Source organism: Amphibalanus amphitrite, unplaced genomic scaffold, assembly GCF_019059575.1.
Source record: "Amphibalanus amphitrite isolate SeventyFive unplaced genomic scaffold, NRLGWU_Aamphi_draft 000067F_arrow, whole genome shotgun sequence".
In the NCBI taxonomy this organism is placed as follows: Eukaryota; Metazoa; Arthropoda; class Thecostraca; order Balanomorpha; family Balanidae; genus Amphibalanus; species Amphibalanus amphitrite.
The window spans coordinates 133,326-146,034 of record NW_024881563.1 but is presented as its reverse complement, the minus strand read 5'-3'; the positions used below and the strand labels follow the sequence as shown (position 1 = coordinate 146,034).

The window sequence follows — 12,709 nt, the reverse complement described above, 5'->3', positions numbered from 1 at the left end:
TTCCCGGTACTGCCGAATGCCGGCTGCAATACCAGAGCTATGTTTGAGCCCCCAGACAGAGTTATCTCTCAAACTACATGCATTATCCGGGTGTGTCACTTGACGGTTTTTGCGTCACGCCTCTAGCAATGCAATCGTTGTCTTCGTATACGAAGACAACGTTACGAAGGCAATGATATACTCGTACGGAGCTGCTTTCCGCTTATGTCTTACCCCAGTAATACCGACTTAAACCTGCTGAGTCAAACTGGCTTTTATCTTAAGTTTGATAACAATTGTCTCAATGATGTTGTCGTCTCAATGCAGAGCTTGATTATGAGCCGGTCGTCTCCGGTCCGGTATCGCCTGCTCATGGCCTTGCATAGTCCGGTCGTCTCCGGTATCGCCTGCTCATGGCCTTGCATAGTCCGGTCGTCTCCGGTATCGCCTGCTCATGGCCTTTGCATAGTCCGGTCGTCTCCGGTATTGCCTGCTTATGGCCTTGCATAGTCCGGTCGTCTCCATTATCGCCTGCTCATGGCCTTGCATAGTCCGGTCGTCTCCGGTATCGCCTGCTCATAGCCTTGCATAGTCCGGTCGTCTCCGGTATTGCCTGCTCATGGCCTTGCATAGTCCGGTCGTCTCCGGTATCGCCTGCTTATGGCCTTGCATAGTCTGGTCGTCTCCATTATCGCCTGCTCATGGCCTTGCATAGTCCGGTCGTCTCCGGTATCACCCAACCCTGTGTCAAATGCGCATTACTGGTCAATCATCGGAAACTTATGGCCTTGCACCTATGGCCTTGCACCTAAATCGGTCGTCTCCGATGTCGCCGATGCTTATGGCCTTGTAAATATGTATAGTCCGGTCGTCTCCGGTATGGTCTGCTTATGGCTTTGCACCTAGTCCGGTCGTCTTAGTATCGACTGGCTTATGACCTTGCATAGTCAACGCTGTTGCATAACGCATTATACCGCTCCGCTTAGGGCATAATTGCAAGGCAAAGCGGAACAAGCGAACGTGTCGGTGATAAGCGTTTCCACTGTCTCCTGCGGCGCCAGACACAACAGGTCGCCCTGTTCATCGGCGGCAACGATATCGCACGCAGGGTATTCCAGCAGCTTGAGCTCCTCTGCAGCAGGTTGAGGAACTCTGCATGGCTGTAATTGCTATATGAGCTGAATCAGTTATATAGTTCGCGTATACCCCGTCATGTTCAGAGACAATCTTCGGAACCCTCGCGCTTTTACCCCCGGGCCTGTTTCTCTGGGGCGGGATGGTGTCCACCCTTCGAAGATATAGGGCGAAGGGCTCTGGAAGCGTTCTTACCTACCCTTGTTGAATTTAAGATTGGGCACAGGCAATGAGCTAGCAGAGGAACATGACGGTGAGCAGTGTGTGCTACTTTCGTGAGGTGTGTTGCAGTGCGCATGATGTGGAACATATGATGTGAGCATGATTTCTGTCTTTTTCATGCCTGCCACGAGTCCGCCTGATCGACACACCCAAAGCCTCGGCGTCAACACGCAGCAGCCGGCCTGACAAGCACGCCTCGTCCAGCGTCGCTCCGCAGAGCACAAGGGGCGCCCTCAGGGGCTGCACAGCGCCCAGAGGCAACTCCGTCGCCGCTATGCCCCGACGTTCTCCAGTCCCTGCACTGGCTGACGCAGTAGCATCTCTAAGGACTGCTCAGTGCCCAGCTACACTCGTCCGCTACACCAGCAGCCCCTGCCGATACCATCGCGATCAGCAAAAAGCAGCTGCACGGGATAGTCGTCGGGATGGTTCAGGCAGCCATCGCGGCCGCTGCACCAGCTGTCATCCCCGTCCCATCTACGCAGCACACGTCGTCGGGACCATCTCTAGGTCTCGAGTAGCCGGCGCAGTTCCGGAGGAGACGAACACCCAGGTAATACCTCAGGTTCAGCGACATGCCTTTAAAATTAGATATAAAAAATAACAATTACAATGTGTGTCCGCGGACATCACTTTTAGTGTATCAGCTATCAGATACAACATCGAGAGCCACCGTTTTGTCAATCTTGACAACTGGTTTTGTACCTCTGATCCTCGCTATGAGGAGTCTGTAGTGTCGGCACCTTCAGCGTTGTGGGTGGTCTTCTGCAGCCAAGCCATCCATACGCGTCATCCAGACATTCGCAGTCAGTAGTTTTTGTCCGATATACGGGTGGTTACTTGAGCCCATCCTGAGAATGTCGCTCACATGCGTCAAGTCAGCTTTCTCTCAGCTCCCGGCATGGGGCTCTCCTGGAGGGAATATGACAAGTGGTTAACACGCGCTAGTGAGCTCTCTCCACACCTGTACAGTGTACAAAGTGGGGCGAATCTGATGCTATTTCGCCAATCTGGCTCAACTCCACTGGCCGCGGCATCACCACTCACCAGCGTATCAGCAAGGTAGGAGCTGGGGCGTTCGGGGTGCGGAGTTCTCAACTCCTGTGTTTCCGGTGGATGCACGCACGGTCGCTGCCACTACAGCCACTCCTGGCGTGTCTGCCGCGGAAACCACGGCGCTCTCCGCTGCCCCCGCCGCAACGCCATTCGCAGCCAGCGGCCGGTCACCCCTCACGCCGCCCTACTCGCTCCTCGGGAATAGCAGACTACCCGCTGGCAGAGTGCCCGCCATCAGCGTGCCACATGTCGTTCTTCGTGAGCTTCTTAGTAGCTATAACTTATTTCTTGCGCCCTATGTTGGTGTAAGACTTCGAAAACTGCTTCATAATTGGATGTTTGGGGGCTGCTCTCAGTAGCAAGCGGCCAAATCTATTTTCATTCGTGTGATCCGTCGCCCATTATAGTGGATGCATATGTCAATTGCGATAGACGCGCGGGTCGCATTGCCGGTCCTGCTTCCTCAAGCAGTCAATGGATAAGAAAGTTTTTCCCGAGCAGACTTATTCCCGAAAACGCCGGGGATGTAACACTTTAACCGCTACCTCTCCCTTCCGGAGGCCGATCTGTTAATGAATTTATCCCCACCTTATAAGTTAGAACACAGACACTTAGAAATAGCGACCCCCAAATATAGCTGACTCATAGACAATCCTCTCGGACGGATGGTTTCTGTGCTGATATTTTTTTTTCAAAGACGGCATTCATGACGTCTCTGAATTCGCTTCAGCGCATGTGCAGCGAGCTCCACGTTCCTTTTTGCTCTAGCAAGGCAAAGGAGCCCTACCGTATCCTCACATTCCCACGTAAAGAATGTTTTACATTCCAAGTTCTTAATGAGTACTGTAGATACATCAGCATGAGTGCGTCCAGCGGGCAGAAAGTGAAGCTCCAGTGTGATCACCGGGGTAGGACGGATTAGGCTCGCTATTAACGCTTAAAAATCTCCCCTATCGCGACGTTCAAATCTTACATTCGTTTCATAACTTGCGTGCGTGGGTGGATCGGCCTTGGGAGTGTTTTCCTACGCCGAACGTATGATCTGCACCAAGGCGCGTTCCGTCCGTACCATCGCATGGCGGTCAGAAAGACAGCACGTTTGGATCTCAGGGCATGGCCGATGATGTTGGTCCTTTTTTGCCCAGGCCATGGGACTGGGGCTACCACGTCCCCGTAATCCATAGAAGTGTTCAGGGCAGTGGCGCTGGCTCCTGCTACGACACGAGCCTATCACGCTGTCTGAAAGGAGCAGAACTTTCCTCGGGAGTCGGCTTCTGACAGCCTGTTTCTAGTCAGCGTCACAAATGTTGACAACCTTTGGCCAAGCAGAGTTTTGCGTACTGCAATGCTTTTGCTAGAGCTGGGACAGCTATGTAACGCTCGCCGGCAAGTCACCATGTTTCGTTCAAATTGCTCAACGTTCCATGCCATTTTCACGCTGTTTTTTTGCCCCTCTCCGTCGCGGCGAAATGGTCCGTTGCGGGCTACAGGAACATACTGGTGCACTTGCAGTACCATAGAGTCCTGGCCACGACGCAGTTGTAGTATTCCGTGCTTCTTCCCGTGCTCTCTTTCCGGTGCGTGTTAGTCGCCATGCTCCACTGAGCGTTGGTCGTCGTGCCAGTTTGGCCAGAGGATTCATGTAAGTGATTCTCCTGGCTCTCTTGCTGTGCACTGGTCCGAAAGGAAAGGTTGCCAGTTCCGCCAGCCGAACTTTCTCTTTGCACTGTTCAGCCGTGCGCTGGTCCAAGATTGGTGCCAGTTACGCCGGCCGATTTTTCGTTGCACTGCTCAGCTGTGCGCTGGTGCCAGTTACGCTGGCCGATTTTTCGTTGCACTGCTCAGCCGTGCGCTGGTCCAAGATTGGTGCCAGTTTCGCCGGCCGATTTTTCATTGCACTGCTCAGCCGTACGCTGGTCCAAGAAAGGTGCCAGTCTCGCCGCTACACTGCTCAGCCGTGCGCTGGTCCAATATTGGTGCCAGTTACGCCGGCCGATTTTTCGTTGCACTGCTCAGCCGTGCGCTGGTCCAAGATTGGTGCCAGTTTCGCCGGCCGATTTTTCATTGCACTGCTCAGCCGTACGCTGGTCCAAGAAAGGTGCCAGTCTCGCCGCTACACTGCTCAGCCGTGCGCTGGTCCAAGATTGGTGCCAGTTACGCCGGCCGATTTTTCGTTGTAATGCTCAGCCGTGCGCTGGTCCAAGATTGGTGCCAGTTACGCCGCTACACCGCTCATGCAGCTGCGCGCTGGTCCAAGTTTGGTGCCAGTTACGCCAGCCGAAATTCGCGACACGAATGTTCTGTAGTCCCTGTTCTGCTGATCTCCCCCGTGCTATAGCAGCGCATTACTCTCAACGTAATGTAACTCGCTGGGGCTTCCGTGTATGCAGCAGATGTAGTTTTGCTAATTTACAAGCACGCTGCGTGTGTTGCGGACCATGTGCTGGTGTTGAAGCGAGCTGCGTCTCACGCGCTCCTCAGTTACCGTTTGCGGCTATTGTATGTTGTGTGCCGGACATGCGCCGGGTGAATGCATTTGTTTTACTTTTATGCAAATTTTTATCTGCACTTAATTTTGCTAAGCTTACCTGCCTACGCATCGTTCTCGGGTTCGTGGGGGTAATGGGCTTTTCCTCACCCAAAGGCATTGTTGGAGTGCACAATACATAGACCCATAATCACAACAACGCCTTTGCGAGCTCGAACGAAGCGTAGAAATGTAACATTATTGTGGTGACTTGATGTAAATCAAATGCGTGTGACATGGATCCGGCGGTATCCGGCTACCCGCCGCCCTCCGCTAGCGCCACGCCTGCCGGGTAGGCTGACCCGGGCGGGGCGGCCGACCGCCGGGTCGCGGCGGCGGCCTGACCTTGGGGTCGTCAGTCGGGTCGGGAGCGCAGCGGCCGCCGGGCTGTGGTGTATTGGTATGGTGTCAGTGGTCGCCGAATACAGATACACTTCATTGGCGACGAGGATGAGATGGCGTCGTTCGGCAGCATCGGACCGTATGAAGCGGGACGAGCGGAGTCCTGGGATGAGTACTGCGAGAGGCTGGATCAATTTTTCATCGCAAATGAAGTAAGTGACCCTGCTAAGCAGAGAGCAATTTTCTTGAGTGTTGTCGGCGGGGAAACTTACGGGAAGCTAAGATCCCTTGTGGCCCCTCAGAAGCCAGGTGAGATGCCGCTCAAGGAACTGTTGACTCACTTGCAACGCCATTTTGAGCCAAGGCCTTCAGAAACAGTGGCCAGATTCAGATTTTTTACTTTTTGTCGGGCTGAGGGTCAGTCTGTGCAAGATTACATTGCAAAACTGAGGAAGCTGTCTGAACATTGTAATTTTGGTTCTTTCTTGTCCGCCATGATTCGAGATCGGTTAATTTGCGGAGTCAACTCGGACGCTATTCAGACGCGTCTATTGTCTGAAAGTAATCTCACACTGGAACGAGCTACCGAGATCGCTGTGGCTTTGGAGGCTGCTGGCCATGATGTTCAGGAACTGAGAAGTGGTTTCAGGGACAGAGAAGGTGGCAGCATCCAGGTCTCCACAGCGGACGTGCACCGAGTCGACAGAGCTCCTCGAGCGGCGGCAGAAGCGGGAGCCGACCGAGACAGGAGCACCAGGCGCTGGGGAGCCGGAGTTCGTCAGGTGACTGGTCAGAGGAGTGCAGGCGATTCTCGCAAACCAAGTAAGTCCAGCGCATCCGTTGCGTCCGGAAATGATGCCAAATACCGGTGCTGGAGATGCTTAAGTGGGCAGCATCTTGACCGTAACTGCCCGTTCAAACTAAGACGCTGTTTCGAGTGTTCTAGGCTTGGACACACGCGAGCGGCTCACAGAGCAGGAACGGTTCACGTTGTAGAAGAAGACTTTGAGGTAGAGGCAGCTGAGCCGGCAGCTGAACAAGTTGGTCAGGTTGACGAAGATGTTTATGATTTGTTCAGCTGTAATAGTGCAAGCAAACGGCCCCCTATTGTCATTACAGCTGAGTTGAGTGGCAAACCAGTCCAGATGGAGCTCGACACAGGCGCTAGTGCATCACTGATCAGTGAGGAGCTCTATGAAAGTATGTGGCCTGCCAGTGACCTTCCATTGCAGGACTGTCCGCAGCGGTTCCGTACCTACACCGGCGAGGAGATCAAGATCCGAGGTGTCGCCGAGGTTGACGTCGCTGTTGATGGTGCACCTGCGGTTCGACTACCGCTCATGGTGGTCCATGGAAAGGGCCCCAGCCTGTTTGGCCGCAACTGGCTTGAGAAGATACGGCTGAACTGGAACAAGCTGTTCGGTAAGTGTTCCGTGTACACGCTGTCTGCAATGTCGCATGTGCGGAAGGTGGAGGACGAGTTTCCCGCTGTTTTTCAGGAAGGACTTGGACGGTACACCGGTGGTCCAGTTTCCCTCCACCAAGACAGTTCCGTGAAGCCTCGGTTCTTCAAGGCCCGCCCAGTTCCCCTGGCTCGGCAGCAGAGAGTCGAAGACGAGCTCAAGCGGCTAGAAGAGGCTGGCATCATCAGACCAGTAAGTCACAGCGAGTGGGCTGCTCCCATTGTTGTCGTGCCCAAACATAATGGGGAACTCCGCCTGTGTGGAGACTTCAGGCTCACTGTGAACAGAGCAACAGCTTTGGAGCAATACCCATTGCCTAAGGTAGATGAACTGCTACCTAAGCTGTCTGGTTGTGCAGTGTTTAGCAAGCTGGATTTACGACAGGCCTACAATCAAGTTGAACTGTCGCCAGAGTCTCAAAAACTGGCCACAATAAATACATCAAAAGGCTTGTATAGCTTCGTCCGCCTAGCTTACGGCATTCACTCAGCCCCGGCGATTTTTCAGAGGATTATGACGTCACTGTTGGCGGGTATTCCTCATGTGACTGTATTCCTCGATGACGTCCTGGTGGGCGGACGTGATGTAGCTGAACATGACCGAGCGCTTCGTGAGGTGCTCTCTCGGATGAGCAGCGCTGGTTTACGCCTGAACAAGAAGAAATGCAGCCTCAGGGTACCAGACGTTACCTACCTGGGGTACCGGATCAGCGGAAGTGGAGTGCATCCGACTTCAGAGAAGCAGAGGGCCATACTCGAGGCACCAGCTCCAGCGGACGTGTCTCAGCTACGAGCCTGGCTGGGGCTGTTGAACTATTACAGTAAGTTCATGAAGGGAGTGTCATCAGTTTTGTCACCCCTGTACCGACTGCTGCGAAAGGGTGAAAAATGGATGTGGGGCCCTAAAGAAAATGCAGCTTTTGAGGCAGCTAAAAATCTTATTATCGATCCACCATGTTTGGCTCACTTCTATGCAAACAGGGAAACGCTTCTAGCATGTGACGCCAGCCCTTATGGCCTGGGCTGCGTTCTGTCCCAGATTGATCCGGAGGGAAAGGAGCGGCCAGTGGCGTTCTACTCCAGAACGCTGACAGACACCGAGAAGCGCTATGCCCAAACTGACAAAGAGGGTTTGGCTATTGTCTCTGGCGTCAAGAAGTTTCATTATTATCTGTGTGGCAGGCAATTCTTGATCAAAACTGACCACAAGCCATTGTTGGGGCTTCTGGGAGAAGGTAAGCCTCTTCCAGTGATGGCCTCTCCTCGCGTGCAGCGCTGGGCTATGCTTCTGTCTGCATATAACTATCGGATGACTTATTCCCCAGCCAGGGAGCAGATACACTGCGATGCGTTGAGCCGCCTACCGCTGCCTGACAAGCCACAGGATGTCCCGACTCCTGCAGAAACTGTGCAGCTGATGGAGTTTGTTAATTCTGGTCCTGTCTCGCAGAAGCAGATCCAGATCTGGACACAGGCGGATCCAGTGCTGTCACGCGTCCTGGAGCTCACCAGAAACGGCTGGACGGCAGATGCTGCGGACAACACATCAGACCTGAAGCCGTACATCAACAGGCAAGCTGAGTTGAGCATCGAAAATGGTTGCGTTTTGTGGGGCAGTAGAGTAATCATACCGCCACAGGGTCGTCACGCTATGTTGTGTCAGCTGCATGAGGGTCATTTTGGTGTGGCCCGCATGAAAAGTTTTGGCAGGATGCACTTCTGGTGGCCGGGCTTTGACCAGGACGTAGAGAGGATGGCTGCAGGATGCCGTAGCTGCCAACGCTGGAGGAATGCGGCGCCTCCAACGCCTCTGCATCCATGGGAGTGGCCCCGCTCTCCCTGGCAACGGCTCCATGTCGACTATTGCGGACCTGTCAACGGGGTGATGCTTCTTGTCATCATCGATGCTCACAGTAAGTGGATGGATGTGCACATGACCAGAACATCCTCGGCTGAGGTTACCATTGAAAAGTTGAGGGAAACATTTGCATGTCACGGAGTTCCGGAGACTGTGGTCACAGACAATGCCAGATACTTTGTGTGTCCGGAGTTTAAAACGTTTTGTAAGCGAAATGGAGTCAGACATGTCACCTCTCCACCGTACTCGCCTCATTCAAACGGTCTTGTGGAGAGAGCTGTGCAGACGCTGAAGCAGGGCCTACAACGTCAGTCTACAGGTAGCCTGAGTACTCGTCTGTCGAGGTTTTTGTTCCGCTACCGCAGTATGCCCCACAGCGTGACGCAGCAGTCTCCCGCTGAGATGCTCCTCGGCCGGCCAATGCGGACTCAGCTGGACCTGCTGCGTGAAGACGCCAGACGGAGCGTGATGGAGGCGTACCAGAGGAAGCAGAAGGCTCAGTATGACGTGAGAGCACAGCCTCGCATATTCCAGGTGGGAGACAAAGTGTACATGTATGTTCTTCCTCCCGCTACGTCCGGCCCGAGGTGGCTGCCCGGAACAGTCCGACAGGTCGATGGCTGTTCATGTTGGATTTTGCTGGAGGATGGGAGGACCTTCCGCAGACATTTTGATCATGTGAGACTCAGACCCGTTCCCCTTCCAGACGTGTCGGTGCCGAACCACGAGTACCGGCGGACGATGGTGCCAGATGAGCCTCCGGACTCCTCTGCTCTGGACAGCGCCGCTCACGCCGTCGCCGGAGAATCCAGAGACGCGACTGTGGGCGGTGCGGAGGCGTCAGAGACCGGCGCCCTCCCCTCTGAGAAGTGCGCGGACGTCGGACGACATCCCTCGACGTCGTCGCCGTCTCCGCCGTCGCGGTTCGAGGCTGCGACCGCTTCTGCGCCGGTGCCGCGTCGTTCAGCGCGGGAGAGGCGTTGCCCAGTGCGATTCCGGGCGGGGCAGTCTAATCCTGTGGGGGAGGAGTGTGGTGACTTGATGTAAATCAAATGCGTGTGACATGGATCCGGCGGTATCCGGCTACCCGCCGCCCTCCGCTAGCGCCACGCCTGCCGGGTAGGCTGACCCGGGCGGGGCGGCCGACCGCCGGGTCGCGGCGGCGGCCTGACCTTGGGGTCGTCAGTCGGGTCGGGAGCGCAGCGGCCGCCGGGCTGTGGTGTATTGGTATGGTGTCAGTGGTCGCCGAATACAGATACACTTCAATTATAAGTCACCTGATAATGTTTTTTCTCCGCGGTGAGGGCGAGCGCCGCCCATGTGATTGCGTCATACCGCCCGCTCGTCAGGTCCGCATGACCCGAGCCCGGGTCATTCGCGCTCGCAGCGCCGCCGAGAGCAGTCAGCCACTGAGCCGTGGGCTGAGCGCGGCGCTTCCTGCTTTTCGCCATCCACCTCCCCTCCGCCACCGACGCGACTGTATTTTATCATTCGTGTAATTGTGCAGCTTCGCGTACATGCTTGATGCGTGGTGCAATGTACATACCCTCGTCTTCGGCTATGTATTGTGGGCTTTTCCTCACCCAAAGGCATTGTTGGAGTGCACAATACATAGACCCATAATCACAACAACGCCTTTGCGAGCTCGAACGAAGCGTAGAAATAACTTGTTGCAGTTGGGCTTCGAGGTCCGTGAAGTCGGCAAGCAGAGCTGCACACTGTAAAAAAATCTTACAAGCCCCTTGTAGGAAAACCGCTGGCGCAAAAATGAGCATGCAGCGACGCGTAAAAATCGCCTCATATTTAGCTAGTAAGAGGGTCCAAGCTTGTTTCGTTAGTAAATGACAAGCCCACGCCTCATAAACCGAGCACCCCGTGTCAGCCCCTCGTTTCGTTATTCGGTACCTCGTTTGAAAACGAGGGCAAAACCAGCAGATCGGTACGCCGATTAGGCTCCTTAGCAGGACTCGCCTGGTAACCCAACCAGCTAGCGCCTGCTATTGCTGCCCAGTAGTAATACTAGCTCAATTGCGTCACTCCCCCCCCCCCCTCCTTCTCCCCAGCCGCCCCTCCGACTGGTGGACGACCCGGCCAACGACAGCCACGACAGCGTGCCAGCCACGTTAGAAAAAAAAATATACACAAAAATAACGTTTATTACTTATTAGCATACGATACAAAATATCTAAATATATACATATTACAATATCATAGCGGAGTGGTGCAAAAGCTGATTCGAGTCACCACCAATAACATTCACAAAATAATACGGTTGCATGAGACACGATCGGGCACTTCCACGGGCTTTGACGCAACGGCACTTACAACAGGCGAGTGAGCAAGTTGATCCTGCCATGTCAGGTACATTGTGCACTGTGCAGTCCATCAAATATTTGCCATACTTTGCAGATTCAAGCAAGTTTTTTTTCTTGGTGAGGCTTACCAACAGAAATATCGCTGGCTTCCGGTATACCTTCATGCCTCAGTCTCCCACAACTTTAAGCAACTCTGCAAACAGAAAAGAAAATTAACTGCTGATTTTAAAATATCAGTGAGGATGGCTTTATTATCTACATCAACTGACTTTTGTATAAGATAAATCAATGTGAGGCAATATGTGTAGCTTACACATTTGGAAAAAAGGCTAGACAGCAACTGAAAGAAAGTCCGTCTTCCAACAGTCGGAATTCAAACGAAACAGTGGCCCACAACGGTCAAGGGGTGAATTCTATGACGCAACATGTGTTCAGAATATTACAAAATAAATAAAATGTCCCCCATTGCTACGTAAATATCACACAATATAACGTACTTTCGAAATATCCCAGCCCGAGAACTTCACAACGCACCGTGCCACAACACAACCGCACCAACCGCCGGCAGCCGCAGAACTGAACAATGGCGGCCGGAAATGACGGCCCCGCGCCGGAAGTGAAGGACGCGTTTTAGAAGCAGTCTCAGACTCGTCGCTGCTCACCGTACCAGGGATTTATGAGGCACTACCGAATCAAAGTCGTTTCGCCTCATTCGGCAACACGAAAACCCTACCAGGACTAGTCCGATGATGAGTTTCCGACTAGGTGGCGTGTGCGCAGGATTATATTTAAAGCACGTGCAGGGCGGTGCCTCATTAGCCGACATAATAATAATATGACACGATAATGAAACACGCATGTAACTAGCATGCAACAAGCTTCTGGCGGATTTAATTATGAGACTATGCGTAGTTTTCCGACACAGCGCGAAATCTGTTGATAAGCAGGAAGGGGTGTTAGGGAAGCATTTAAGTTATTAGGTTACCGTTTGTAACCAATTGTTTCACGAGGCCACTCTTTAACTAACAACCCTCAGGCTGATAATGTCCCTATATATAACAGCAAGGTACAATGGACGACCGTGTAACCCACTCCTTGTCATAGAATTGGCTCGTGACATTTTTCTATGTGCAGCCTCACTGTGTCGGGGTGGCCGACACAGGGAGCAGATAATCAGCTGCCGGCCCTGTTCAAGCTTTAGCAGCGCCCACAGTGACTCCAGGCTGCTGGCAGAGCTCCCACTGCCCGGTATATATCTTGAGTGCGGTTGACGTGATTTTAGCCTTGGTGATAATTGCGACACCGCCGTAACCGCTACCATCTGGGCGGTCCACGCGACAGAGCGTTTATCCTGGAATGACCAGGAGGCGGTTCGGGGTGGTCGAGCGGAGCCTGGTCTCAGCCAGAAGCATGACGTCGTAGTTGTGACGATTGAGCTCAAACGTCAGCTCCGGAATTTTGGGCTTCAGGCTTTGAATATTCAGGGAGCCGATGAGTAATTTGGGCGGGTCGGTCGGCCGGCTAGACTGGCGCTGAGTCTGTCTAGCGGGCCGGCCATGTGCTCCGTCCACTGGGCTGAGGGGGCGTGGCCGATTATGACGGCGGATGACATGGGCGGGAAGACTGCGCCGGATAGTCTCGGCGACCTCCCGAGCCGTGTTGTTGTTAACCCGCGCCCCGTAGGGGGGGCCGAAACGACCCCCCCCCCCTGTCCTTTTCCATCGATATCTCCTAAACGGCTGGAGATATCGCCACCAAACTTTCAGGACCCCTCCGGGCATCAATTTTACACATTGTGACCAAATTTTTTTTTT

The 12,709-nt window shown here is 53.7% G+C and overlaps 1 protein-coding gene across 6 annotated transcripts; it reads left to right on the top strand.

Annotated features, from left to right (window-relative positions):
- The first annotated feature begins 1,894 nt into the window (after positions 1 to 1,894).
- LOC122378888 (uncharacterized protein K02A2.6-like) lies at positions 1,895 to 10,131 on the top strand. 6 transcript variants are annotated; one of them, XM_043360520.1, is made up of 3 exons: positions 6,690 to 7,543; positions 7,762 to 9,114; positions 9,287 to 10,128. In XM_043360520.1, the coding sequence occupies exons 2-3, from the start codon at positions 7,975 to 7,977 to the stop codon at positions 9,620 to 9,622; spliced, it is 1,476 nt and encodes a 491-aa protein (XP_043216455.1). In that variant the 5' UTR covers positions 6,690 to 7,543; positions 7,762 to 7,974; the 3' UTR covers positions 9,623 to 10,128. The 6 variants fall into 6 exon arrangements, with proteins under 6 accessions (XP_043216454.1, XP_043216456.1, XP_043216455.1 ...); XM_043360519.1 differs by lacking the exons at positions 6,690 to 7,543; positions 7,762 to 9,114 and adding an exon at positions 1,895 to 6,682 and having other exon boundaries at positions 9,287 to 10,131; XM_043360521.1 differs by lacking the exon at positions 6,690 to 7,543 and adding an exon at positions 1,895 to 6,682 and having other exon boundaries at positions 8,173 to 10,128.
- The last annotated feature ends 2,578 nt before the right edge of the window (positions 10,132 to 12,709 follow it).

Coding starts and splice junctions, on each gene's coding strand:
- LOC122378888 (XM_043360518.1), top strand. CDS start 7,975: ATGGCCTCTCCTCGCGTGCAGCGCTGGGCTATGCTTCTGTCTGCATAT.